Source organism: Acaromyces ingoldii (genome assembly GCF_003144295.1).
Source record: "Acaromyces ingoldii strain MCA 4198 unplaced genomic scaffold FA10scaffold_3, whole genome shotgun sequence".
NCBI lineage: Eukaryota > Fungi > Basidiomycota > Exobasidiomycetes > Exobasidiales > Cryptobasidiaceae > Acaromyces > Acaromyces ingoldii.
The window spans coordinates 1,683,941-1,708,002 of record NW_020290249.1 but is presented as its reverse complement, the minus strand read 5'-3'; the positions used below and the strand labels follow the sequence as shown (position 1 = coordinate 1,708,002).

Genomic DNA, 24,062 nt, shown 5'->3' with positions numbered 1-24,062 from the left:
GTGCGTCTCTCCTCTCCGACACCTTTCTCACCGAGTGTTTCCGGCAAGAAACGCCTTGGCGGCAGATTGGAGTCGGAGATCAACGATTGGCCTTGGAATTGTGGGCAAACTTCCTTGGAAGAGTCGGGATGATCTAAGTTTCGCGACCGTCCATTGAGAGACAGCGTGTTGCTAAGAGTAGAGAGACCAAAGTGTGCGAGGCTTTCAGTCGTGCTTGTCGTCCTCGTCGTTGTTGTTCGTTTCACCCTCTGGTCTCGCCTCCGTCATGAGGCGTTGGAAGATCGAAACTTTGAGTCGATCTTTCGGCCGAATGGTGGAGCGAAGGGAAAGTCGGACCGCAAAGAGCCACGTGTCTTTGTGATGGGATCCACATGGCGCACGCCTGCCCACTGCGGCGAGAGGGCGCGCCCAGCGTAAATGAATTGGCTGTATGGCCATCTAGGTTGCTTCTGCTCCACTCACATCGATCTCATTTTCCAGCCCTTTTCGAAAGAGTGAGTGCTCTCTGATTCTTGGTGGCGGTGGGCTACGCGGAAGGAGAGCGGCGACCTGGAGGGTGGTATGGGCGTAGAGCGGCCAGCAGAGAAGGCAGCGCAAGCCAAGGACGCGGTAGTAGGATCGTATTCTGACTGACAACTTCGACTTACTTCATCAGGCCAAGATGAGACTGAAGTGGAAGAAGAAGAGTGAGTTTTGTACCAGGCAATTGCAATGCTCTCGATTCATGATGCTGACTGCTTCTTGTCTCAGGGATGCGTCGCCTTCGTAGGAAGAGAAGAAAGATGAGACAGAGGTCGAAGTGATCTGGCTCGCGCCGTCGCGATCAGGACGAAGCCTAATGTGGACAAAGACTAGGCTCTCGAGCTAGCATCATCACTTCCTCTAGCGGGCGAAGGTGAGCACATCCTTCCTCGTTGTTCTTCCCATTCGCAACTTCTAACGCTTCGACGTCCTTCCGTCAGCTCAATGAACTCCCGCAAATCAATTCTCTGTGTCATCAACTCAAACAAACCTATCAACGTCGAACCTGAGGTCAACGTGGGTAGCAGCATCTAGGCAGTCGTTCCGAGGCGTGTCGTGTCGGTGTTGGGCGCTTTCATACGTGGTCTTTCATTATGCGGCCACCTCCCCGGCCGTTGAACTGTTTTCTACTCCCGTCTCCTCAGAATAAAAAGATCCTTCTAAGATCAAAGTGCATTCGTGTCGTGCTGCCATTCATAGTGAACAACGGGTCCCAGTGCCCACAAATCTGACAGCTCGGAGCAGCAGAGTCTCTGCTTCAAGGGTGGAGGATAGACGGCACCACCTGACCCTGATCAAAGACGTGATGAGTCCCCCGTCTTCACTTTCTGTGACACCGGCAACGTCGCCTCTCTTTCGCCAATCGCTTCACATCTAGTGACGTTCCTTGCTTAAGCTTGCATTCACTCTGTTTACTCCCAAAAACCCTGACTCAAGGTTGCGTACTTGGTCTGTCCTTTTGTTCTTCATCGCGGTCTTCTCGGACTGCGTGACACGTGACTTAGATGAACCCCGCAATGGGCAGCCTCCACTGGCGCCAGTCTGCCGAATATGTCGGCATAGGTTGGTTGCTTCTACTACTAGTTTTACCTCTGGGCTGGTCCCTTCTTCGCCTCCCCCTTCCAAGAGCGAGTCTCTTCTCTGTGTCTAGTCAACAGCCAGCTCCCGTTGCGGACTGAAGTAGTGGGATCTATCATGTCCTCGACCGCCGTGAATGCAGAGGGGCGGCCCGACACGGAGAATGGCGGCGGAGTCTCGATGGCGAGGAACCGCTCGACGTCGCACCAACGGGCCGGCCGCAGCTACTCGAGGGTCCGACAGACGCGCGTCACGTCCGTCTCGCCCAGCCCCACGCTCGTTGGAGGAGGAGGAGGATCGAGGACGGGGCGATCAACGAGTCGGGGCACATTTGTGGGCCGGTCCAGGACGCCTGTCGGAATGCGGGAGGTCGGCGAGGGCGAGAGGAGCGTGAGCGTGTCAGAGGAGAGGGAGATGCTCAAGGAAAAGGGAGCAAGCCGGTCTCGGTCTCGGTCCAAGTCCAAGCCAATCGCATTAGCAGGGCCGGAGCGGATCGCCAATCCCCGCGACATCGAGAGTGCAAAGCAACAACCGAAGGAAGAGGAGCCAACCCCTCTCGCCGTTCGCCTCTTGCCTCACCCTCTGCCGCACTTTCTCGGCTACCGTCGTCCCAAGCACCTCCTCTCGGAAAAGCAAAAGGCCGATGAGCCCTTTCCTCCCCTCCTTCCCTTTGTCCGCTGGCTACCGCGGCAGGCCGAGGCGCTCCTCTGGGCCTGGATCGGCGGCTTCGTCGGCATCGCCATCGTCGAGGTCATCTTTGCGCGGCCCTCGCACTTTTCCTCGTCAAAGGACCTGCCTCCGCATCCATGGCAGTCGCCCGTCATCATTGGCTCCTTTGGCGCCTCTTCGGTCCTTCTTTATGCCACCCCTGCCTCGCCGCTAGCCCAGCCACGCGCATTCGTCGGCGGCCAGACGCTCTCGGCGCTCACGGGTGTCATCATCACCAAGCTCGTCGCGCTCTCGCCGAACTACAACATCAATCTGACCGACCGGAGCAACTCGCTCGTCTGGCTCGCCGGTGCGCTCAGCGTCGGCTCAGCCCTGTGCGTGATGATGATGACGGGCACACTGCATCCGCCCGGCGGCGCCACGGCGCTCCTCTGCGCCACCAATAGCGACGTGGCGCGCCTCGGATGGAAGGTGATCCCCGTCGTGCTCCTCTCGTCCGTCCTCATGCTCCTTTGGGCGCTCCTGTGGATGAATCTGGGCCGGATGCGGTATCCGCACTCATCTTTCTGGGCACCCAGCCCGCCAAGCCCGCATGCTGGCAACACAAGCCAGTGGATCATCGACTGGGTGTCCCGCAAGAGGCACCCAAAGGCCGAGGAGGAAAAAGTCGCAAGCGAGACTCAGAAAACCACGACGACTCAATCGCCGACAGACACCGAGAAGGAGGTGCAGCCTGGCAAGCTCAAGGGCGTGACTGAATGGCACGACGAGTCGCCTTGGACGGCTTCCAATTCAACTCATGTCGACCGCGCACACGACCCCGAAGCATTCGTCGAGGAGGAAAGCGAAGGTCATGACGAGGAAGGGGACGAACGGACGGAGCGACCATCGAGATGGGAGACGGCAGCTGTGAAGCGCCTGTAGTTCCTTTTACAAGCATCATCATTGTGGACATTCATCCCAAATCCACTGTCAAGGGCAATGATACCCATAAGTCACAACTGCAATCACAGTTCTTGCATGAGGATATATGTTCCTTTCCTTTTTTTTGCATGATGATGATTCTCTCTACCCCTCTTTGATTGTGGCAAGTCTACATGTGCGCATGCGGGTCCTCCTCCTGCGGCGGCGGCTCCACCCGCACGGCATCGTCGATTCTGAGCAGGCTCGTGGCCGCCTCGAGGCTGCTCTTGAGGCTCCTGACCTTGCTCACCGTCGGCTCCAGCACGCCCGCACGGAGGTTGTCGCGAACCTGGCCGTTGAGGAGGTCCAGGCCGTAGAATCGCAGATTCTTTTTCGGGTCGTTTGCGCTCGCGCTCTGGGCTGCGTTGTGGTACGCCCGCAGCTTGGCCACGAGGTCGGTGCTGTCCTTTGCCGCATTGACGGCCAGCGTCTTGGGAATCACGAGGAGCGCCTGGGCAAACTCGGCAATGGCCAGCTGCTCGCGCGAGCCGAGCGTCGTGGCAAAGTTTTCGAGGTAGATGCTCAGGGCCGACTCGACTGCGCCGCCGCCGGGCACGACACTGCCGCTCTCGAGGGTGCGCTTGATGACGCTCAGCGAGTCGTGCAGCGACCGCTCCATCTCGTCGAGCATGTAGTCGTTGGCGCCTCGGAGCACAATCGACGAGGAGCTGACCGTCTTTGTGCCCCGGATCAGAATCAGCTCATCGTCCGAGATGCGCTCCTGGGCGACCTCGTCAGCGTGGCCCAGGCTGCTGGCCTCAAACGTCTCCTCGCCCTCGAGGTTGGCCAAGCTCGAGATGAGCTGGCCGCCCGTGGCCTTTGCGATCCTCCTCAGGTCCTCCTTGCGGCACCGCCGAACACCCATGGCGCCCGCCTCGACAAACTCCTTGAGGCAGAGGTCGTCGATGCCCTTCGTTGTCAGAATGACATTTGCGCCCGCGGCGAGAATCTTTCGCACGCGCTCCAGCACCATCTCGCTCTCCCTCGCCCGAATCTTCTCCAGCTGGTCTGGGTCGTCGATGGTAATGTGGACGCCCATGTGCATGCGCTGCTTGTGCAGGTTGATGTCCAGGCACGCAATCTTTGCGTTGCGGATCCGCGTCTTCATTGCCTGCGACGCCACGGTGCAGTTGAGCGCATAGCCATTGATGAAGAGGCTCTCGCGCGCCGACTTTCCATGGGCCTTGAGCACGTTGACGGCCTTGACGGGGTACTTGATCTCGCCCCTCGGGTTGATCGTCTTGACGGCCAGCATCGCATCGACGGCGAGCTGTGCGAAAAAGTCGTCGTCGCTGCCAATCACCTTGCTCGCCATGCTCGTCTTGGCCACATTGATCAGGCTCTCCTTGCCCAGGGTGTCGACCTTGGTGCTGAGCTGGTCCTGCATGTACTTGCACGCCTCGCGGCATGCCAGCCGGTAGCCCGTGATGATTGTCGTGGGGTGAATTTTGTTTCGGACGAGATCGTTGGCGCGCCGGAGCAGTTCAGCGGCAATGATGACAACCGATGTGGTGCCGTCGCCGACTTCCTTGTCTTGCTGTTGCGCCAGCTCAACGAGGATCCTACCTGCGGGTTGATCGACCTCCAGCAGCTGCAGAATCGTCGCGCCGTCATTGGAAATCGTCACGTCGCCAATGTCATCGACAAGCATCTTGTCCAGACCGACGGGTCCCAGGCTCGACTTGACAATGTTGGCAATCGACTGCGCCGCCAGCACGTTCTGGTCGCGAATCTCGGAGCCCGACATGCGTTCGCCTCCGATGAACAGGCCCGCATTGCGCGGGTCCTTGTGGAAGAGCTGCGCCATGGCTTGTAGATGTACGCAGTGGAATGGCAATGGGAAGCGCACAATTGAGGAAGACGACGGAAGAAAGAAGCGCGAGGCAGCGAGCGACACGTGATTCTTTTCCTCTCACAGATGAGCTTTATTTTTGGCCTCCCTGGAGCCGCTTGCCTCGGAAGATCAGTCAGACCAACACCGTCAAACGGACAAGATGGAGGAGCAACGCACGATCCTGGTGATCAACCCCAACTCAAGCGAGGTGAGAGAAGAGAGGCAAAGATGGGAGGGAGCCTGCACTTTGCAACAAAAGCTGAGCGAGAGAGAGCGCTTTTCTCTAGTCGATCACAAAAGCTCTTGAGGATGCACTGCGTCCCGTGTGCTCGCCAACGACGCGCCTCACCTTCCTGACGGGCCCGTCCGCCTCGCCGCCGTCGATCAATGATGCCGTCACGTCGATCCAGTCGGCCCAAGCTGTCTTCACCTCGGGCGCAGGCAGCGCCCGATCCTTCAGCGACGACACCGAGATCCGACGCGCGCACCGAGCCGTGCTCGTCTGCTGCTTCTCCAACCACCCGCTCGCGGGCATGATCCGCCAGGCCTGCCCGGGCGTGCCGGCGCTTCACATCCTCGACACGGCCGTCTCAGCCGCGCTGGCGTGCTCCAGCGGCGCGCCCTTTGGCATCCTCACCACGGGCCGCGCCATGGTGTCGGACATCGATCAGGGCGTGCTCCAGTACCTCGGCGGCGCCTCGACGCGCTACGCCGGCTGCGTGCCGACGGACCTCGGCGTGCTCGAGCTGCAGGACCGCGAGCCAAGCGTCAGAGAAAAGGTGCACCGTGTGATTCGTGAAAAAGCTGCGCTGCTTGCCCAGAGAAACGCTGGTGCCATCATCCTGGGATGTGCAGGTGAGTAGGAGCGAATGTCTTTCTGCTCTAAATGCTGCTGCGGTCTCATCCTCCCACTCAACGCTCTCAAGGCATGGCCGGCATGGAGGAGCTCGTGCGGTCAGGGGTCGCCGATGCGATCGGTCAGGAAGCTGCAAGCAAGGTCGCCATCATCGACGGTGCCAAGGCTGGCGTCCAGCTCCTCGATGGCCTGTCACGGTGCAACTTCTACGGAACCAGTCCTCGCACGAATGCATGATAATGAAGAGGAAGAATCTCAATCAATTCAGAAACCTCTCGGTTAGAAGGAAGAAGAGGAACTAAAACAAGGTAAAGAAACAAAGTGAAGACTCTTGACCGTTGGTCAGTCTCCTTTTGGGGGAGGGAAGAAGAACCCAGAAAGTTGAGAAACACAAAGAAAGTCGACGAGTAGGGAACCTGAGACTGGGAATAAAGAGAGGGAAAACGGAAAGGGAATGGGGCTGAAACGACATTACACACGACCAAGGGCCTTCTCACGCTCGTCCTCTGCGCGCTGACACCGGCTCTTCCACATCTCGACCTCGGCCTGGAGATCCTCGATGGTCTCGTGGAGGGTGCGAAGCTCTTCGGCCTTGCGGTGACGACTACGACGAGCAGCGAGAGTGTTGCTCAGACGCTTGGCGACGACGGGGTCCTTTTCGGCGGCCAACGCAGCCTCCTCGGCAGAGAAGGGGTCCTGGTTGCTCGCCTGCTGGTCGGCAGAAGTCTTGGACGCCTTGCGAGAAGTAGCCGAAGGAGTCTTGTAGTGACGAGGTTGGATGGGCGCATCCAGAGGAAGGAGGTCGGCGCCACGGTGACGGCGCTTGATTCCGCGCTGGGCCTCATCCACCGTTGAAGTGGTGTTCGACTTTGTCGACTCCAGAGAAGACTCGTTGCGAGGCTGGAAGAAGGGAGAAGGGGGAGAGGAAGAGATGGCAGCGGGCGAGGCCGTCATGGGCGTCGCGTCCTTGGTGGTATCATCGCCGGTGGCCGTCTGAGCGCGGGCAGCGTTGCTGAGGGCACGGAGAAGAACCGCAGTGGGGTCTTCAAACGAGTCCTGCAGGGGCTTGAAGGCCATCTGTGCGCGCTTGCCGCTGGTCGGCGAAGGTGCCGACTGCGGCTCCGACGAGGCAACGGAGCCAAAGAGGGGGAAGTCATTGGCGTCGACCGTCGCCTTGTCCGACTGGTCCAGCTGGTGCTGAGGGCGGTAGTCGCCAAAGAGGGGGATGCCGGCCAGTTCGGGGGCTTCACCCTCGTAGTTGTCTACCAGGAGCGGGCTGGGGTCGCACGAGTCGAGGTCAAAGGACAACGAGTTTGTGAGAGCGGGAGAGGGGTCGGTCCATTCTGGACTCGAGAAGAAGTCATCGTTGCCGATGTGCTGTTGACCGAAGGTAGAGTTGACCGAAGTTACTGCTGCTTCATCTTGGAAATCGAAGGCGGCGAGATCAGGAGCGACGGAGCGCTCCTGACCCGCAAACGAACGTCCCTTGTTGTTGCTCATCATGGCAAAAAAGGGCACTTGGTGCTGGTTGTTGTTGTTGTTGTTGTTGTTGTTGTTGTTGTGATTGAGATGGTCCAGGGCAGACGACATGGGCAAGCGGTAGGCGCTTGCGAACTGAGGGAGAAGCCATGTTGGCAGAGATAAAGGCCGAACCGGTTGGTTCGACAATGGTGGTGGTTGCGAGTTGGTAAAAGTTGAATTCGACGAGCGATTCGACCCAAAAGAGGTGGTCGAAGACTGGTAGAAGGAGACTAAAGATTGATAGTCTGGTCTACGAAAGAGTGCCTCGAGAGGCGGGCGTTTAAGCGAATTGAGACATTCCGGGTGGTGGTGGTGTTTGTCTCGGTTGTGCCAGTCGGGGATGTTAAGGGTCTTCTAGAGACCAGTGGGGTGCAAGATGGACAAAGTCGTAGAACAGCGTCTAGTTGCTTTGGTGTCGGAGGTGTCGCTATCCTACGAAGGGGGAGGGGGAAAGTGAGATGGTGGTTGCTTGGTTTGTGAGAAGAAAGAAAGATGGGGAACAGTCGCCTGTCTCAATTCTGCCCTTTTGTGCAATTTATTTCGACGGCGATGCAAAATCTGCCCTTGGCGCCACAGCAGTGTCCGGCAACACGGGATGTCGTCGCAGGAGAGGAACGGCCTTCCAATTACATTTTACATCGGGAATACAAGATTGATCTGAATTAGTCTAAATCTCGAGCCGTGTCGCGCTCCCCTGCTTGGGAACAAGCGAGCGACTAGTACTCCCCATCCTCTATCTAGCACTGCGAAAGAAGGGGGTGGAAGACTTCTTTTCCACGTCTGTCGACGGAGTAGACGCGCCAACGCACAATGGCAGTCGAGTTATCGAGAGATCGAGGGGATGCGCTTGGCGCGAGCAGTGATCACGGAGGCAGAGGCGCATGCTCTTGCCTGCAAGTGTGACTCGACAAGCCATTTAAAATCTTAAGCGCGGACGAATTCCTACGGCCGGACGCGCTCCTCTGCCCCTCTCACCCTTCGCATATCGGAATTCCGAGTCTTCTCTCTCTACGGTCAAATCGGGTGTAAGGTCCGATGGGAAAAAGAGATGTCTGGCTTGTCTTATCTTTGCAGTGGATGTGTAGGGCTCCTGAGCGCAAAGCTGAACAAGCCACTTCGAAAGTACCTGCCGGCAGTTTTATCGGTAAAAGTGTCGGGAAAATTGTCGGCACAGCTACTGCACAGCGTCACGATGGCTGGCCAGTAAAGAAAAGGCTTTACCTCAGTCAAGCGTGCCCTCGTGGCTGAGCAGAGTTCCCCGCATGTCAGGACAGTTCGCGTTCGGTGTCTTCTCCGAGTGGGGGCCTGCCCTTTCCCGTTGGCATCAAGCTACACAACCGATTCTTTCTCTATGAGATTGTGCAAAGTGCGTGTGGTATACCGTACGTGTATGTTGTGTATGCATGCCAAGTGCTATCTCGACCCGGACTCTTCCTTCTTCTTTTGCTCTTCCTCGTCGCTTCCCGAGACGCCCTCGTCGCCTTCCTGCTCCTCCTCTTCGCTCTCCGTCTTGATGACCTTGGGCGCACGGTCCTGAGCCTCTCTCTTGCGGACAATGTCAAGTGCCCGCTTGTTGTGCCCGCTAGACCCTTTGCCCTGCTCCCACTCGAGGTCGTAGTCCTCTGCGACGCGCTTGATGTGCTTGCGCAGCTCCTTGCACTCATCGATTAGATCCTCGTACCTCTCCAAATTGAAGCCCTTCTGGATGTACAGCTTCTGCTGCCGTCGAGTGGTCGTCTCGCTGAGCACTGCACGGTAAGAGACCTCTCGATTGTGGACCAGGAACCTAAGAGAGACGTCGTCTGTCAGCTCCTTGTTGTTTCTCAACTCAGTGCTTCTGACCATGATACTTACCATACGTAACCGCACATGAAGACGCCGAGGCCGGTGAGATAGGTGACCGGTTCCAACAAATCCCAGGAATATTCGGTGAAGAAAGTGCCGTAGGCGACGGCAATCCACCATGCGCCCAGGATGGCAGCACCGCCGAAAGCGAAGCGTCTTGTACCAACGCGAGCCAGCGCGTCGCACTCTCCCTTGAGCTTGACCATGCGTTCGATCTCGTACGTCTTAGCGTAGAGCGTGCTCCTCAGGTATCGCGTCCGGTCCTCAAACGAGGGCACCGAGACGAAGATGTTGCGCGGCTCAATGTCGGATGGAGATGACGACGTTCCCTTTGGATTGAGCCGAATGACAAACGAGCCGATCCGGGCGGCGTCTCGGAGAAAGTCACCAATCGATGTGGCCGGACTCCAGCGCTTCGAGTCGTAGCGGCGCGAGTGGAAGGATATGTCCTTTGCCACGACCTCGTCGCCAAAGCCTGGGCCTTCTGCTTCGATGAGGCTGGCGACGTACGACAGCGGCTGGCCAGAGTGGAGAAGGAAGACGACCGAGTGTGCGGGTGCCCTCGCGTCAAATTCCGACGCCGGGTCATCGGCAGGCTCCCCCATCTCTGGACCGTGGAGTCCCAGGCGCTTGCTCGGTTTGCTGCTGTCGGATGTCGCCTCTGTGGCCTTGCTGCCCTTTCTGGGCGAGGCTGCCTCTTCGCGAGAGATGGGGTCTACTTGAGAAACGCTCTGTCCCATGTCGGCGCGCTTCTCCCATGCTTCCGTCTCCTCCACTGAAGATTTTGCCGCTTCCTTTCTTGCCTCTTCGCGTTCTTGCGCCGCTCTCTTGGCTTGCTGCACCAGAGAGTAAGCCGAAGACGCTTTAGACGTCGGTGAGCTGGGGTCTGAGGAAGGCGGCTGCAGGGGCAGCGTCAGCTTGAAAAGCGAAGCCTTGGTGAACGCCAGATAACCGCGATCGTCGTTCTCGTCTTTGGTAGGCTCGCCATCCCCCTTGGCAAAGTCGGGGCTCGTGGTGCTGGGCACCGTTGACCTGACTCCATTTGCCTTTGTGACGCTCGGCTGTGTTGAGCTAGCTCGCGTCGACGGGAATCGCGGGAATTGCAGCTGCGAAGCAACTGGTGACCGCCGAATGGCCACAAAGGTCGTGACAGATGCTGAGCATGCAAGAGCTGACCGGCAACCTGTGGTGGCTGGTCGAGCCAGAAGGCTCAGCATCGTTGTTCAGGACGGGGGGAGAAAGGGGGCACCGTGTCCAATCTGACTGGTCCAACTCCCCGATGCCTCCACCTGTCGAGAGACCTGTTCTCGCTCGCGTGCTAAGAAACCGCGCGTCTTTGGCTCTACTGACAAGCTTTCGACCTTGGCCATCCTTCTCACCCTTTCGCCAGTCTCGGGGTCCTACAGTCGACTTGACAACGCTGTCAAAATGGACATGGTGAGCTAGTCCCTCTACGGAGAAGACTGCTCTAGACTGCTTGCTGAACTTACTTGCAGTTCGGTGGCCGCTTTGGCTTCGGTGGCCTGGGTGGCTTCATGGGCGGCGGCCTTGACGATCCGCGCTTCTCTACCCGACCCGAACACTACGATGAGTTCTTCAAGGCGTACAGCATGGCGATGCTGCCCGGCAAGGAGCGGCCGAACGTCAGCTATGGAGGAAAAAGTGGGTGGCAACGAATGTCTCGAAGAGGCGGGTCCGGGTGCTAACCTTCACTTGCCCTTCACGCAGTCATCTTGCCCACATCAGCCCTCGCACGATTGAGTGAGTGCTTGACAAAGATATTCCTTGACTACCCCAACAGAGTGCTGACTGGAGAGCTCCGTACCTTGACACACTATAGCCCAGATGGAAATTGAGAGTCCCTGGCTCTTCGAACTGCAGAACACCGGTGTCAACCTGGCCGACCAGAGGACGACACACGCCGGTGTCTTGGAGTTTATCGCCGAAGAGGGCCATGTTCACCTTCCAGCATGGGTGAGTGGTTATGACTGAACTGAACCCGGGAAAAAGCAATTGTACTGACGTTTAGTGCCAGATGATGAGAACACTAAACCTCAGTGAAGGTGATCCTATTCGGCTTCGAGGCAAGACGCTACCGAAGGGCAAGCTCGTCAAATTGGAGCCTCAAACGGTTGACTTCCTCGAGATCGCCGACCCAAAGGCAGTGTGAGTAAAGAGCTGCGCCGTTAAGAGCAATGGAATGGGGCTGACTGGGTGGGGGTCATCTGCAGTCTCGAATCGGCCTTTCGCAACTTCTCGACACTGACAAAGGGCGACATCGTCGAGTTCTCGTACAACTGCCTCACCTTTGAAGTTCTCATCATGGAGACGCAGCCAGAAGCAGAAGGGATCAGCATCATCGATACGGATCTCGAGGTGGACTTTGCGCCTCCGAAGGGATATGTCGAGCCAAAGCGAGAGCCAAGGCCGCCACCGCCGACGATGGCTAGCAAGCTGAACATCGACACGGAGCGGTACGACAGCATCAGTCCTAGCGGGACAAGCACACCGAAGAGCTCTGACGGCACTGTGGTAGGAGGAGGGGCCGGCGGGGCCGCAGCGAGCGCCGCAGAAGCAGCCGCAAGTGGACCTTTCAGGGGCGCAGGACAGAGCCTGAGCGGCAAGAAGCCAAAGGGAAAGGCCAACAAGGCCATTGAGTCCGTCGACAAGTACAGTATGATTCGAAAAACCGAGTGAGTGGTGCTGCATCTTGCCTTGACCTTACCTGCTGAAACATAGGCTAATCACTCTCAATCTTTCTCCCTTCAGCCAACCGAGAATCGTCACCAATGACACGCAGCTGGGCGAAAAGAAGGTGCCGGCAGCCTTGAATTTGCCCTTTGGCAAGCTTTTCTTCGGCTACGAAGTCATTCCGCTCGGTGGGAAGGAGGCGGCAGGGGGAGACCCAAAGGCACCGGCTGTGAGTTTCTCTCTGTCTTTGTCCATTCATTTGCAATTCAAGCTCACTGTGAACGGAAAGCAGGAATCGTTCTCGGGCTCGGGTAACACCCTTTCAGGCAGAACACCTCGGGCATCGACGAACGGTGGTGTCGCTGCATCATCAAGCAGCCCAGGTCAGACGTTAGGAGGGAGCGGCAGTGGAGAGGGCCAGCGCCTCGGCGGCAACAAGCCCAGCAACGGTCGAGACGACGACGTCATTGAAATCGACTCGGACTCGGACGAGCTGTAGAAGATTCTGTCCTCCCTCCCATTGTCCCCACCAGTGTCTTCCTCTCTCTTTCAAGTGTAATCTAGCACGAGCTCGCATTCTCCTGTCCAGCGTCCACCCTGTCTTCATCTGTTCAAACTTCGCTCTCGGTATCTTCCCGTCAGAAGGCCTCTCTTTCCGCTCCTTAGAGAGGTCTAAAACGGCGATGCTGATAAATCCGATTCTTCCATTTCGAGAATGTGAGTGAGTACGTGTGACAAAGATATGGGGCATTTGCTAGAAGAAGTTCAGAGGGGTGTGTGTGTGTGTGTGTGCATGTGAATTGAGAGTGTTTGTGTATGAGCGTGTAAGTATTTGTTTTTGATCTTTAGTTTCCAGCCCCAGACCTCCTCTCTCTTCGCCTCCGATCTCTCTCTGCGCCTCCTCCTGCGCCGCCGGCACCGAAACTGCCGCCCCCGGATGAGTGCCTTCCGCCGCGGCCACCCTGATCGCGCTCGCGGTCGTAGTCGTGTCCGCCTCGGCCATTGGAGCGCTCGCCGCCGCCGCGATAGTCTCGCTCCTTGTCTCTGCCCCGGGAGCCAGATCCAAAGATGGACAAGCCACCTTCGCCTGGCGGTGGTGCAGCCGCAGCCGAAGCAGCTGGAGTTGCGGGAGGTGTCTGAGCAGCAGCAGAGGGAGAAGGCGCTGATCTCGTACCACCCCCGCTTGACGAGGCTTGCCTTTCAGTGACTCCCGCTGGCTGTTGTGTCGAAGCGGAAGGCGACGAGGGTGGGCGATCGTCGCTGCTGCCGTCCCCAGGCCTCCACCACCCCTTGCGATCGCGACTGACTAATTTGTCTCGATTGATCTTAATCCGTTTTGACTCGGGTTCCTCGTCTCCACCGCCTGCACCACCTCCAGCATTCGGAGACTCGCGTTTCGGTCCGTCGCCAGACGGCTGGCGGGATTGCGACGGAGATGAGCGACGTGGTCCATCGTGCGCTGAGGGCCTTCGCTCCAGGGATGGCGGTGGGCCACTGGCGGATGTAGGCGGTTGTTCGGGTGACGCAGCGGAAAGACGATCGGCCAACGATCGCTTCTTCCCGGCAGCAACATTGTTGGAAGACGAGGTCGGACTTTGATCGAGCCCACGCGGCGCCGAGTCAGCAGTCGCTGCTTCTGTCGGTCCTTTATCCGCCGAAGCCGGTACAGAACGGTCAGAAGCTGGCCTCTCCCGCTCTCGCTCCTTCCCCCTCTCCCTTTCGCGCTGGATTTCGCGAGGAGAAGGACCTGCGAGATCCCGACTCGAGACTCGGTCACGATCGATTGCCCCTCGGGAGCTTGAAGAAGGTCCGGACGGAGTGCCTCTTGAGTCACGATCCACAGCAGGGCCCCGGGGAGGCTCAGTATTCCGAGGTGTCGAGTTTCCAGGCGCGGATGATTGGGTCGTCGCTGCGTCATCAGTCTTTCGCGATGATGACCGATTATCGAAAAGGTCGCTCGGTCTTCTCGACGTGCTGCCCTGAGGACGGTCGCGTGATGAACGTGGCCCACTCGGAGGTGCAGCCGCTGGCGGAGCTTCTTCGCGCGGCGATTGGGCAGGAGTCACGTCCTCTCGGTCGCGGCGCCGAGGTGCCGAGGCAATCTCCCGCTCTTTGGAGCGGTCAACATCCCGGTCTCGATCACGATCGCGGCGATCGCGGGTGCCGGTGGATCTATCACTACGATCACGATCACGGGTCCGCTCGCGATCCCGGTCACGGTCACGGTCACGGTCTCTGTGGCGATCACTACCAGAGTCCTTCTCGCGTCGATCGCGATCACGGTCACGGTCGCGATCGCGGTCTCTCCTGTCTGATCGTCGTCCTTGACTTGAATCCTCGCTCGACGCCCGACTGACAGCACGACTGCTACTGCCCCTCCTCGCTTCCACGTCGGGCGCCTCGATCACTCTGGGACTCTCTGGCTCTCGCGATCGCCTTGGCGAAGCTTGAGCAGAGCGGGATGCCGAAGTGACTCCTCCGTCAGTGGCTAAGTCCTTGTCTCGCAGACTGCTCGCCCTGCTTTCGCTCGCTCCACCGGCAGACGGCCTTGCGCGATCTCGTGTGGCTTGGGCACCAGGCGTGGAAGCAGGACTCTTTGGCGGATTCATACTATCCAGCACCGCCTGGCGAGCGGCGTGAATCGAAGGATTGGTTGCATCGCTGCTACTCCGCTGACTGCTGCCATTGACCTTGCTTGACTCTCGCTCAGCAGTACCTGGCTGTCGAGAAGGGCGAGACGGCAGCGAAGATGAAGACGTTCGAGAGGGAGTAGGTCGCACCGGCAGTGTCGAGCTCTGCGCTTTGGCAGGGGCAGCCTCCCCAGGCTCACGCTTGTCGCCATTGCTCGCTGGCGTCTGGGCCGCTCTCGTTGTGTCTTTCTTAGCTGCAGCTGCGGGAGCTGGCGTCGTCTTTTGCGATTCGCTTGATTGAGCTTGAGAGCCAGAGGCGGGGGCGGGCGGGCGAGCAGGTGGTTTCTTTCCAATCCATGACTTCTGCTGCTTCTTGAGAGTTGCCAGCAGACCTTGACCAAGGATCTTTAGATCTCCTCGCTGCTCCTCGTTCGTCATAGCTGTGACGCTCTCGAGCATCTCGTTTCCGTGCGCATCCCAGAGCGGGAATTGCACCGCGATTCTCGTCATGACGACAACGGCATTGCGGATCCTCATGTACTCGCGCGATCTCAAACATTCTCGCAGAGCTGTACGAAGGTGGTTGTGCCATCTCTGGAGCAACGTCCTGAACTGCTCGTGGCTCAGCAGGTCTTGCTCTGGAATCTTCTCGCCACCGTGTCTGTCGCCCCAACGAAGCTGGAAGCCCGGCAGGTCCTGGCCCTTGGCTTCCTTCTCGTATCGCTTCGCGTCCAAAAACCATGAATTGAGGTCGGTCAAGATGACCTGGAGGAACCGAGCCAGATTCCGTGCCTCATTCTCGGTCGAGCTGAAGATGAGAGGAGCCACTTGCTCGGTGAGAAGCTGTATTACATGGGTGTTGATCAGCGAAGCCCTTCAAGAGATAGATGCGAAAAGCCACTCACCTTGTCATACACCGTCAAGCTTGAGAAGTTGCGAGTGCCACAGGCGTGCATCAGCTTCACAAATCGGCCAGCAAAGATGGCGTCCGTCGACGACAAGAGCGCTCGGGGGACAAGACAGTGTTGCGTCAGTTGCTGGACGATCGTCAAACGCCGTGGCGTGTTGGGGAACCAGTGATCCTTCTCAACGTTAATGCGCTTCCTAGTGGCTTGATGGGCCAGCGTCTGCTGCTTCAGCTCGGCCTTGAGCTGTGCCATGAGATCTTGAGCTTGAATACGGAGCTTGTGGTTGACCTGCTTGCCTCTGCGCGCGTCCTCGGGATTGGCGTTGATGACAGCCTGTACTGCCTTCATTTCTTGGTCGTACCTTTCCGATGGAACCACAATGTCGGCCAGGCTCAGCTGCCAGAATGTGGCGTAGAAATGGACGCCCAGAAACTCTTTGACGTCCTCGTCGAGAACCTCCTCAGCCGCATCAAGGGCCTCTTCGAGCCCGGCTCTCCAGATGGGCCGTGCCTGGACGGAAGCCTCAACTGCCAAAGCTTCTTGTGGCTGCAGGGCGGTGGCGGCTTCCGTGGCTTCGCCATTGACCATCTCTACGTCGGATGACTGAGCACCGTGTGTCTCGTCCTCATTTCTCTTGGCATCATGACCTTCGCCTTCCTTGCCTTCCTCCGCTTCAGTCGCCTTCACGTCCTCCTCCGTCGCCTTTGCCTCTCCCTCCTTCCCGCTTGCCTCTTCTCCATTGGCACCCTTCGACTCGTCCTTTGCAGCTTCGTCCGCAGCACCTGCTTCTCCCATCTTCACATCGTCATCGGTCTTGACAGCAACTGACGGTGTCGGCTTATTCTTCGCCTTGCTGGCCAGGAGTTCCTTTCGTAGCCTTTCCTCGGTTTCTGCTGCGTCAATAGCACGCATCCGGTGAATCAGACGAGGGCGCGCGATATGGAAGCCAATGGCCGGCTCAACGCCAAACCTGCCGACAAGGTCTTTGAGGGTAGGCATGAGGCTTGCGTATGCACTAGGTTCGAGCTGGTTATGTAGGAACTCAATGTACTGGAAGAGGACCTCTTGACAGGTGTCGAAAAGGTTGCCGAGGTACTTGAGATGAGCCTCGCTCTCTGGAACAAGATGGACGCAAGCCTGACGTTGCTGAGCGATCAGGACCAAAAGAGGGATCGCCATCCTCGAGTCGAGCAATGCCGCCAGAAGGCGAGCACCGCTCCTGCGGAGATTCGCCCTTGCCGTGGTCGCCACCGCTGCATTGGCCACCATCATGGCCTCCATTCTGAGAAGCCGACCGCCCGTCAAGGCGGCAATCTGGGCATCGGACAAATTGGCCAACGGCTCGATGCCTGCCATCTTGAGGACGAGCTCGCGAATAATGACGAGGTCCTTCGAGTTGTTCTCCTTGAGCTGGTTGGCAATGTACTGCAGCACTGGAGAGCAGTCCATCATAGCATATCTTCGGTAGAGGGTGCCGGTGAAGGCAGCAAGACTCTTGAGCCACTGGCTGACGCTCGTACCGTCCTGCTTCGTCCTTTCCTTTTCAGGGTTGCACAGAGCGTCAATGAGGTTGAAACCAAAGACGTCGTACTCGAAGTGGGTCAAGTATTTGGCGGATTCCACGATGGGTGCAATGAGGTTGTCGTACGCCTGCACCTGGTTGAGAGCAACAGTGAAGAAGACAGTGGGGTTGGCATGGGAAGCCTTGGCCAACGCTCGACCCGACAGCTTCAGATTGTCACTGCTGATACGCTTAAGAATCCCCTTTGCTTCTTTCTCCGTCTCCGCCTGTCGAACACGGAGCTCAGGCCGCTTGTAGATCGAATACTTCCATTCGCCATACAGGGCATAGCGCTCGGTGTAAGGCAGTTGTCGAATGATAAGCCAGACCTCGGACACGAGACCGGAGTTGCCCGAGGTCATGGAGAGGGCTGGCAAGAGGAAAGACCGGACGACCTCGAGCCACGCCGTCTTGTCGTCTTCCCGCGCCGCGGAGCCGACTGCGATTCGCATCGCCGCCTTTCCCAACCGGCAAAGCTGCTGGAGCAGCACAGTGTCGCGGTGGAGTTGAGCTCCCAAGATCCGAAGCAGCGGTATAAAGTTGGAGAGAAGGTCGGCAATAGAGCAGCCCGGCAGCAGGCTCTGCCAGTGGGGATAGAAGTAGACGGGATGCCAGTGGGCGCTTGTAAGCGGCTCCGGAGCGATTTGCGTTACGACCGGCTGCGGTGGCGCAGCCTCAGCCAAGGCTTGCTTCTTTGGATCGTAGCGAAGTCGGGGGGCCGACAGCTGAGACAACGCAGCAATCTGCGTCGACAGAGAGACGGTGGCATACGCGGGGGCCAGTATGACCCGTAAAAGGCGGGAATAGAGATCCGCGACCTCGGGAAAGGCACCACCAAGCCAGGGATATCTTGCGAGGATGAAGAGTGCATGCTTGAGCTGACCAATGCCGAGGAGAGCTTTGAGTAGCCCGACGACCTGATTTGGCGGAACCTTTGCTGCTGCTGCCGCCTCCGCTGCTGCCTTTTCCTTTGCCGAAGAAGTGCCACCGCCCTGCGATGTTGTCTCCTCTTGGGTGAGAGGAGCGGCCATTGAGAGAGCATTGCCTCTTGCACTCATGACTTTGTCACTGAGGGCATTCTGGTACTGTTCCTGGAGCATCGACATGCCCTTTTCGTCAGGGGTCAGGTGCGTGTAGATGTCGGAGAAGCGCACGTAGCCCTCGCGGATCATGAGAGCTGTCATGAGGTAGAGCTCATCGGGTGTCTTTTCGTTCGTCTCCGTCTGGTAAAACCCAAATTTAAAGCCAAGAACCTGTGCGCAAGTGTGGTTGCCAAGGTCATCTGACAAGCTCATGTCGACAGGTCCGACGTGGGAGGAAGAGGAAGAGGAGCCATCGACCACTCCCTTTCCCTTTGCCCTCTCCTTGCCCCAGGGCGACGAGGCCAAAAGGGCAAGGAAAAAAGGCCAGTGACGGACGACATTGGTGGAGAAGATGTCGATGATGATGTCCAGCACTCGGTTTGGATCCAGATCAAAGTAGCCGATGAGCGCTGAAATGTCGTTCATGACCTTTCTCGCCCTTCGATTTCGCTCCTCTTCACCCTCACGCTCCACTACCTCGACCGACCCGGTCTGAGTCGTCACCGCAGCGATAGGGGGCCCCATGCCACCGATGAGCTCGCCTATGAGGCCCGAGTACCCCTCATTCTCCTCTCTGAGCAGGTTGAACTTTTGCTGCTTGTAGAGCGTGGCCGTGTTGATCCTTATCCCTCTGCGGTTGAAGGCCGTTTGGTCCTGCACCAAGCCTACTGCGTGCAAGAGCGGCACCTCAAGTCTCTCTGATACCAGCTCGCGCGAAAAAAAGTCATTTTTCTGTAGTCGACAGAGGTGTTTGAGTGAGTGACATGGACTGTGTCAGAGAGATCTTGGATCGGCTGGAGATGCTCACGAGAAGCTCTCGGACGACATCCGCGAGTCTTTGCTTTGCTGCATCGACCTGACCATCGAGGTTTGCGCCGTTGACTTGGTCGACAAGGTCGGGCGTCAGCGTTTTGACGTGATCAGTTGCTTCATCTTCGGCGAGAACAAGCTCTTTCCGGGCATCGATTTCTGCATCGACACTCCAGATCACATCGAGCACGGCGTCGACCAAGCCATGGTCTTTGGTCTCTTCAACGACGTGCTCAAAGATGCCTGAGAAGCTCTCAGTCGTAAGCTGTGGACGAAATGCCTGAGACGAGAATAACGCGTGAAGGAGCAGCGTCAGGGCCGGCACCGCCTTGGAGGACTGTGAGCTGCCCTGAGAGAGGGTTGCGCATGCTGCGTCGAATGCGCTGTGACTGTGATGGTTTCGGAGAAGGGAGAGGAGATGGGAAGCCACACGAGAAAGGAGCCGAGAGGAGAAGAGGATGATGAGCGTGCTGAAACGACAAAAGCAAGGAAGGCCTTGGATCGCATCGGACGATGTTGCCAAGTGATTCTCACAGCTGATCTCGGCCGTCGGATTCCCATGACTGCAGGCAGCTCGACACGAGCGAAGAAGCCTCGGCAGCTGACGTCGGCAGCTCAGCTTCCTCCATAGCCCTGTTCGTCCGCAGTCCTTCCGCCCACCGTTTCGTCCGTCGGGTCCGGACTGGCTGGTGTGGCAGGGGTCCCGTTTGCCAGTGAAGCTCGCCGTCGGTCGCGCTTCCACTTTTCGTCGAGAGATGGACGAGGCTGCCAAAGGTCCGAGTCACGTGCGCGTCTTCGAAGCCCACGAGGTCCGGTCACCTCTTCGCACAGGCCTCTTACGTGTAACGACGTGGCAGATGCCGGCCGTTTTAGAGCTTGTCGAAGCTAAAGAGACGAATGGAACTTTTGGAAGAGTCTCCTCGCGCTCGCTCCTTCCTTCCCAACTGACCATTCTGCAGCCACACCGCCCTTCCTTCTCATCGTTCCATCTTGCTTCCATCGTCTTCTCTCATTTTCTCTCTAGAAGATGAAGCCCCAAGCTGCTGCTGCTGCTCTCGGCATGATCCTGGCTGCCAGCCTGGTCAGTGCCGAGGAGGGCGAAAAGGCGCGCAAGGAGTTCATTGTAAGTTGGGCAGTGAAAGGAGCAGAGCGACATGTAACTGACTGAGCAATCCCTCGGTCTCTGATATAGCCTTCCGACATCAAGGCACCGTTCTTGGAGCAGTTCACGCCCGACTGGGAGTCGCGGTGGTCGCCCTCGTCGGCGACCAAGGAACAGCAAGGTGGCGAGGTCTTCTCCTACGTGGGCCAGTGGTCCGTCGAGGAGCCCACCGTCTTCCCCGGTCTGGCAGGCGACACGGGTCTCGTCGCGAAGACAAAGGCCGCTCAGCACGCCATCTCGGCGCAATTTGCCGAGGTCGTTGACCCCAGGGCGGCCGCCCTCGAGGGCAAGCCTTTGGTCATCCAGTACGAGGCCAAGCCCCAAAACGGTCTCACCTGTGGCGGTGCCTACCTCAAGCTCCTCACCGAGAGCCCAGAGGGTATTCAGGCAAAAGAATTTTCCGACAAGACCCCCTATACAATCATGTTTGGTGCTGACAAGGTGCGTAGTTCACCTGTCACCTCCCTCTATGCGTACTTCCTCCAGGCTAACCAGCTTCCTTCCAGTGCGGAGCCACCAACAAGGTCCACTTCATCTTCCGACACAAGAACCCGAAGACGGGCGAGCTGGAGGAGAAGCACCTCAAGTACCCTCCATACGCCAAGCTCGCAAAGGTGACGAGCCTCTACACGCTCCACGTCCACCCCAACAACACCTACGAGATCTTCATCAACCATGATTCGAAGAAGACGGGCAGCCTCCTCGAGGACTTTGACCCGCCCGTCAACCCGCCAAAGGAAATCGATGACCCCAAGGATAAGAAGCCTTCCGACTGGGTTGACGAGGCCCGCATCGTGGACGCCAAGGCCACCAAGCCCGAGGACTGGGACGAAGAGGTGAGCTGAGACCAATTGTGCCCTGAATGCGTAACGATGACCATCAAGTTGCTGACCTCTCCCTTCTTCTTGCACAGGCTCCCCTGGAGATCCCCGACGAGAGCACCGAGAAGCCCGAGGGCTGGCTCGACGACGAACCTTTGACCGTGCCCGACCCCGAGGCCGTCAAGCCCGAGGAGTGGGACGAGGAGGAGGACGGCGAGTGGGTGGCGCCCCTGGTTCCCAACCCCAAGTGCGATGAGGCACCCGGCTGCGGACCCTGGACCCGGCCCATGATCCGGAACCCAGCGTACAAGGGCAAGTGGATGGCTCCCATGATCGACAACCCGGCTTACAAGGGCCCCTGGGCACCCCGCAAGATTGCCAACCCCGACTACTACGAGGACGAGAACCCCAACCACTTTTCGCGCATTGCCGGCATCGGCTTCGAGCTCTGGACCATGGACGAGGACATTCTCTTCGACAACATCTACGTCGGCCACTCGATCGAAGACGCCCGCCAGCTCGCGAGGGAGCAATTCGACGAGAAGCTCGTCATTGAGCAGAACGGGGAGAAGGCCGAGGAGAAGAAGGCCGAGGCGGAGAGCGGCAAGTCGACCGATGACCTTGCTGGCATGGTCAACCGGTTGCGTGGCCAGGTCGAAGACTTTGCTGAGGCGGTCCGAAGGGACCCCATCGAGGCCATTAAGGCGCAGCCGCAAGTCGCTGGTCTCATCGCCACGGTCTTTGCTGGCCTCTTTGGCCTCGTCGGCATCATTGGCGCCGCCTTTGGTGGCTCTTCTTCGGCCAAGGCTGCCCCTTCGGCCAAGCCGGCAAAGAAGGTCGATGCGCCAAAGGCAAAGACGACGGCTGTTGCCGCAAAGGATGGCGAGGTCAAGAAGCGAAGCAAGGCCACCACTGCCCAGGACGCCGATGACGACGAGTAGGCCGCTGTCTCTCTCTCTTCTCTTTTCTTCCTTACCACAAAAAGAACCAGTGTACCTCTGCTTCCTTCCCATAGTCGAAGCCTAATCTTCCCCCCTTTTCTCCCATTTTGTGTTCATCCTTGCCCCTGATACATTCAAACAGATGAAGCAAGGAAAGAAGGAATAAAATTGAATAAATGGTGAATGCATGCATTGCCGTCCCGTCCGGCCGACCGGTCGTGCTCGCGGTGAGGGTATCTAGTCATTCCTTCCTGGCCTTTTCTCCCATCACTCGCCCCATCCGCCGTCTCCTCCGCCTGGCAGAAAGTCGCTGAGACTCCATCCGCCACCACCACCACCACCACCACCGCCGCCGAAGCTGTCTTCACCGGCGTGCGGCTGCTCAGGCTCGGCCCAGGGGTCCGCACCGTCTCCCCACACCTCTTCCTGTCCCTGTCCGAAGTCTTGCTCGCCGTACTGCTGCTGCTGCGGGGGCGGAGCAGCTGAAGACGAGGAAGAAGAAGGCGGAGGTGGTGAAGGTGAAGAAGCGCTGCCGCCGTCGTCCGGGGCCTGCCTGCTGCCGCCGCCAAGCATGCCATAACCGATGCCTGTCCCAATGGCAGGACCCCATCCCCCATCTGCGCCGGGCGCAGGCGTGGGCGCATGCACGCCGCTGCTGTCCTGCCGCGTCGGATAGTCACCCTGTGCGCCGTGGCCGGACTGTGGCTGGCCCTGTCCGCCTCCTTGCGCGCCACTGCCATCTTGACCCTGACCCTGTCCCTCACTTTGACCCTGACCTTGGCTGCCACTGCCACTGCCACTGCCCATCATCCAGAGCGGCATCATGCCTCCTCCATGGCCACCGATGCCGCCCTGGCTGTGCTGCGAAAAGTAGTCAACGTCGCAGCTGACGGCTGTCGCCAGCGCCACGGCGCGCTCGTCTAGCGTCAGGGCCCGTGCAGGACCGTGGCGCACGAGCTCCTTTGCGCCCTCCTCCATCTTCTCTTGCCCTTGCTGCCCTTCGATGGCGAGCGAGGGAGACGCTACGCCAGAAGGGTCAAAGGCGACGACGTACTGACCCGTATCGGTGAAGAGCTCCCGGCCAAAGCCGCGGAAATTTCGGCTGACTGCCCCCAGCGGCTCCCCATCAGTGTCGACCATGACAAAGTCCCATGCCCAAAGGCCGCCGTCGATGCTGGCAAACTGGACAGACTCGGTCTCCTCTTCCCCCTCTTTTTGTGCTGCCTCTTCAGCGAGGGAGCCGGATTGATGCTGACGAGGAGAACGGTAGACAAAGAGGTCGTACTTGCGCCGGTAGACCGTCAGTCGCTGCCGGACCTCGCCGACGAGCGTCTCGCTTCCCGTTTCTGGGTCGACAAGGGACACGCTCGTCTTGGAGGTAAGCCACTTGAACGCCCGCCGGATCACGAGCATCTCTTTTCCTTCTCCATCGAGGACGTGGGCCGTAAAGGGACGATGGTTCCGGAAGAATTGACGCTGCATAACGTTGCCCAGCCCCTGCTCCGTCTCGGCAATGTAACCCTTCGGCTCGCCCTCGGGCGATACAAGTGCGTAGCGATTGGCCAGTTCGAAGCCAAGGAATATGTTGAGCATCTCCATTTGGCGCGTCACCACCAGAGTCGGCTGGCTCAGCAGGGGCGTCAGACGAGCGACGGCGGCTTTGTCACCGTCGATGACGCCTTCGTGATCCGTTGGAATCACGATGCTCGTCGGTCTCGCCTGCTGTGGCGCTGTCGGAGAGCTGGAAAAGGACCGTTTCACGGGCGGCTGCAATGAAGCACCAGCGTATGGCGTGCTTGTGCATGTGTGTTGTGCGATGGAGGGACGGAGCGAGTGAGCAGCGACGAATGCGCCGCCGAGGAGAGCGCTGCGCCCTGCAGCCGGTCCGAGCGCGCCTCTCACGTCTCTCGCAGCAGCAAGAGCTCTTGTCCCTCTCGCTCCCCTAATCGTCATCGCCCTTGCTACCACCATCGCCGCACTTCTCGTCTCGATCGATTGACCGAGGGGGACAGCTGTGTGCAACGTTAGGCCAGCCCGGTCGGAAGAATCAACGGTGAGGAAGCTCTATGCAAGCCACCTGCGCGCAAAGTGGAGAAATTTACATCGCTCACGTGGTTATTCGGGCCTGGAGATCGCTATTCGGCCGTACGCCTCCTGGCAAGCGTAAGT

At 58.6% G+C, this 24,062-nt stretch overlaps 10 protein-coding genes across 10 annotated transcripts; 5 read left to right on the top strand and 5 right to left on the bottom strand.

Annotated features, from left to right (window-relative positions):
- The first annotated feature begins 312 nt into the window (after positions 1-312).
- On the top strand, positions 313-1,232 carry FA10DRAFT_114838 (hypothetical protein). The gene is made up of 5 exons (XM_025517891.1): positions 313-494; positions 656-686; positions 751-793; positions 851-895; positions 963-1,232. The coding sequence occupies exons 1-5, from the start codon at positions 372-374 to the stop codon at positions 1,054-1,056; spliced, it is 336 nt and encodes a 111-aa protein (XP_025377701.1). The 5' UTR covers positions 313-371; the 3' UTR covers positions 1,057-1,232.
- A 306-nt stretch (positions 1,233-1,538) lies between these two features.
- Positions 1,539-3,022, top strand: FA10DRAFT_260326 (HPP-domain-containing protein; the record flags this gene model as incomplete). Its single annotated transcript, XM_025520008.1, has 3 exons — positions 1,539-1,584; positions 1,673-2,934; positions 2,981-3,022. 3 exons carry the CDS (start codon positions 1,539-1,541, stop codon positions 3,020-3,022), a joined length of 1,350 nt encoding a protein of 449 aa, XP_025377700.1.
- A 203-nt stretch (positions 3,023-3,225) lies between these two features.
- Positions 3,226-5,047, bottom strand: FA10DRAFT_266973 (putative TCP1-component of chaperonin-containing T-complex). Its single transcript, XM_025521724.1, has one exon. It carries the CDS (start codon positions 5,036-5,038, stop codon positions 3,362-3,364), a length of 1,677 nt encoding a protein of 558 aa, XP_025377699.1. The 5' UTR covers positions 5,039-5,047; the 3' UTR covers positions 3,226-3,361.
- Positions 5,048-5,144: 97 nt separating this feature from the next.
- FA10DRAFT_114749 (hypothetical protein) lies at positions 5,145-6,275 on the top strand. Its single transcript, XM_025517890.1, has 3 exons — positions 5,145-5,273; positions 5,353-5,920; positions 5,992-6,275. Exons 1-3 carry the CDS (start codon positions 5,226-5,228, stop codon positions 6,156-6,158), a joined length of 783 nt encoding a protein of 260 aa, XP_025377698.1. The 5' UTR covers positions 5,145-5,225; the 3' UTR covers positions 6,159-6,275.
- On the bottom strand, positions 5,992-7,936 carry FA10DRAFT_266972 (hypothetical protein). Its single transcript, XM_025521723.1, has one exon. It carries the CDS (start codon positions 7,509-7,511, stop codon positions 6,393-6,395), a length of 1,119 nt encoding a protein of 372 aa, XP_025377697.1. The 5' UTR covers positions 7,512-7,936; the 3' UTR covers positions 5,992-6,392.
- Positions 7,937-8,855: 919 nt separating this feature from the next.
- On the bottom strand, positions 8,856-10,027 carry FA10DRAFT_260324 (hypothetical protein; the record flags this gene model as incomplete). The annotated part of the gene is made up of 2 exons (XM_025520007.1): positions 8,856-9,228; positions 9,297-10,027. The coding sequence occupies 2 exons, from the start codon at positions 10,025-10,027 to the stop codon at positions 8,856-8,858; spliced, it is 1,104 nt and encodes a 367-aa protein (XP_025377696.1).
- A 629-nt stretch (positions 10,028-10,656) lies between these two features.
- On the top strand, positions 10,657-12,729 carry FA10DRAFT_252003 (UFD1-domain-containing protein). Its single transcript, XM_025519633.1, has 8 exons — positions 10,657-10,724; positions 10,784-10,949; positions 11,016-11,048; positions 11,128-11,261; positions 11,323-11,453; positions 11,519-11,980; positions 12,057-12,207; positions 12,271-12,729. The coding sequence occupies exons 1-8, from the start codon at positions 10,716-10,718 to the stop codon at positions 12,475-12,477; spliced, it is 1,293 nt and encodes a 430-aa protein (XP_025377695.1). The 5' UTR covers positions 10,657-10,715; the 3' UTR covers positions 12,478-12,729.
- A 94-nt stretch (positions 12,730-12,823) lies between these two features.
- Positions 12,824-19,598, bottom strand: FA10DRAFT_286205 (hypothetical protein; the record flags this gene model as incomplete). Its single annotated transcript, XM_025524059.1, has 4 exons — positions 12,824-15,451; positions 15,514-18,891; positions 18,968-19,439; positions 19,504-19,598. 4 exons carry the CDS (start codon positions 19,596-19,598, stop codon positions 12,824-12,826), a joined length of 6,573 nt encoding a protein of 2,190 aa, XP_025377694.1.
- A 314-nt stretch (positions 19,599-19,912) lies between these two features.
- FA10DRAFT_266969 (Calreticulin-domain-containing protein) lies at positions 19,913-22,083 on the top strand. The gene is made up of 4 exons (XM_025521722.1): positions 19,913-20,092; positions 20,162-20,572; positions 20,638-20,967; positions 21,045-22,083. Exons 1-4 carry the CDS (start codon positions 19,997-19,999, stop codon positions 21,891-21,893), a joined length of 1,686 nt encoding a protein of 561 aa, XP_025377693.1. The 5' UTR covers positions 19,913-19,996; the 3' UTR covers positions 21,894-22,083.
- A 671-nt stretch (positions 22,084-22,754) lies between these two features.
- FA10DRAFT_214862 (Scramblase) lies at positions 22,755-23,528 on the bottom strand (the record flags this gene model as incomplete). Its single annotated transcript, XM_025518481.1, has 3 exons — positions 22,755-22,853; positions 22,944-23,090; positions 23,166-23,528. Coding segments are annotated over 3 exons (609 nt in total), but the record flags the coding sequence as incomplete, so codon positions are not given.
- Positions 23,529-24,062: the final 534 nt, after the last annotated feature.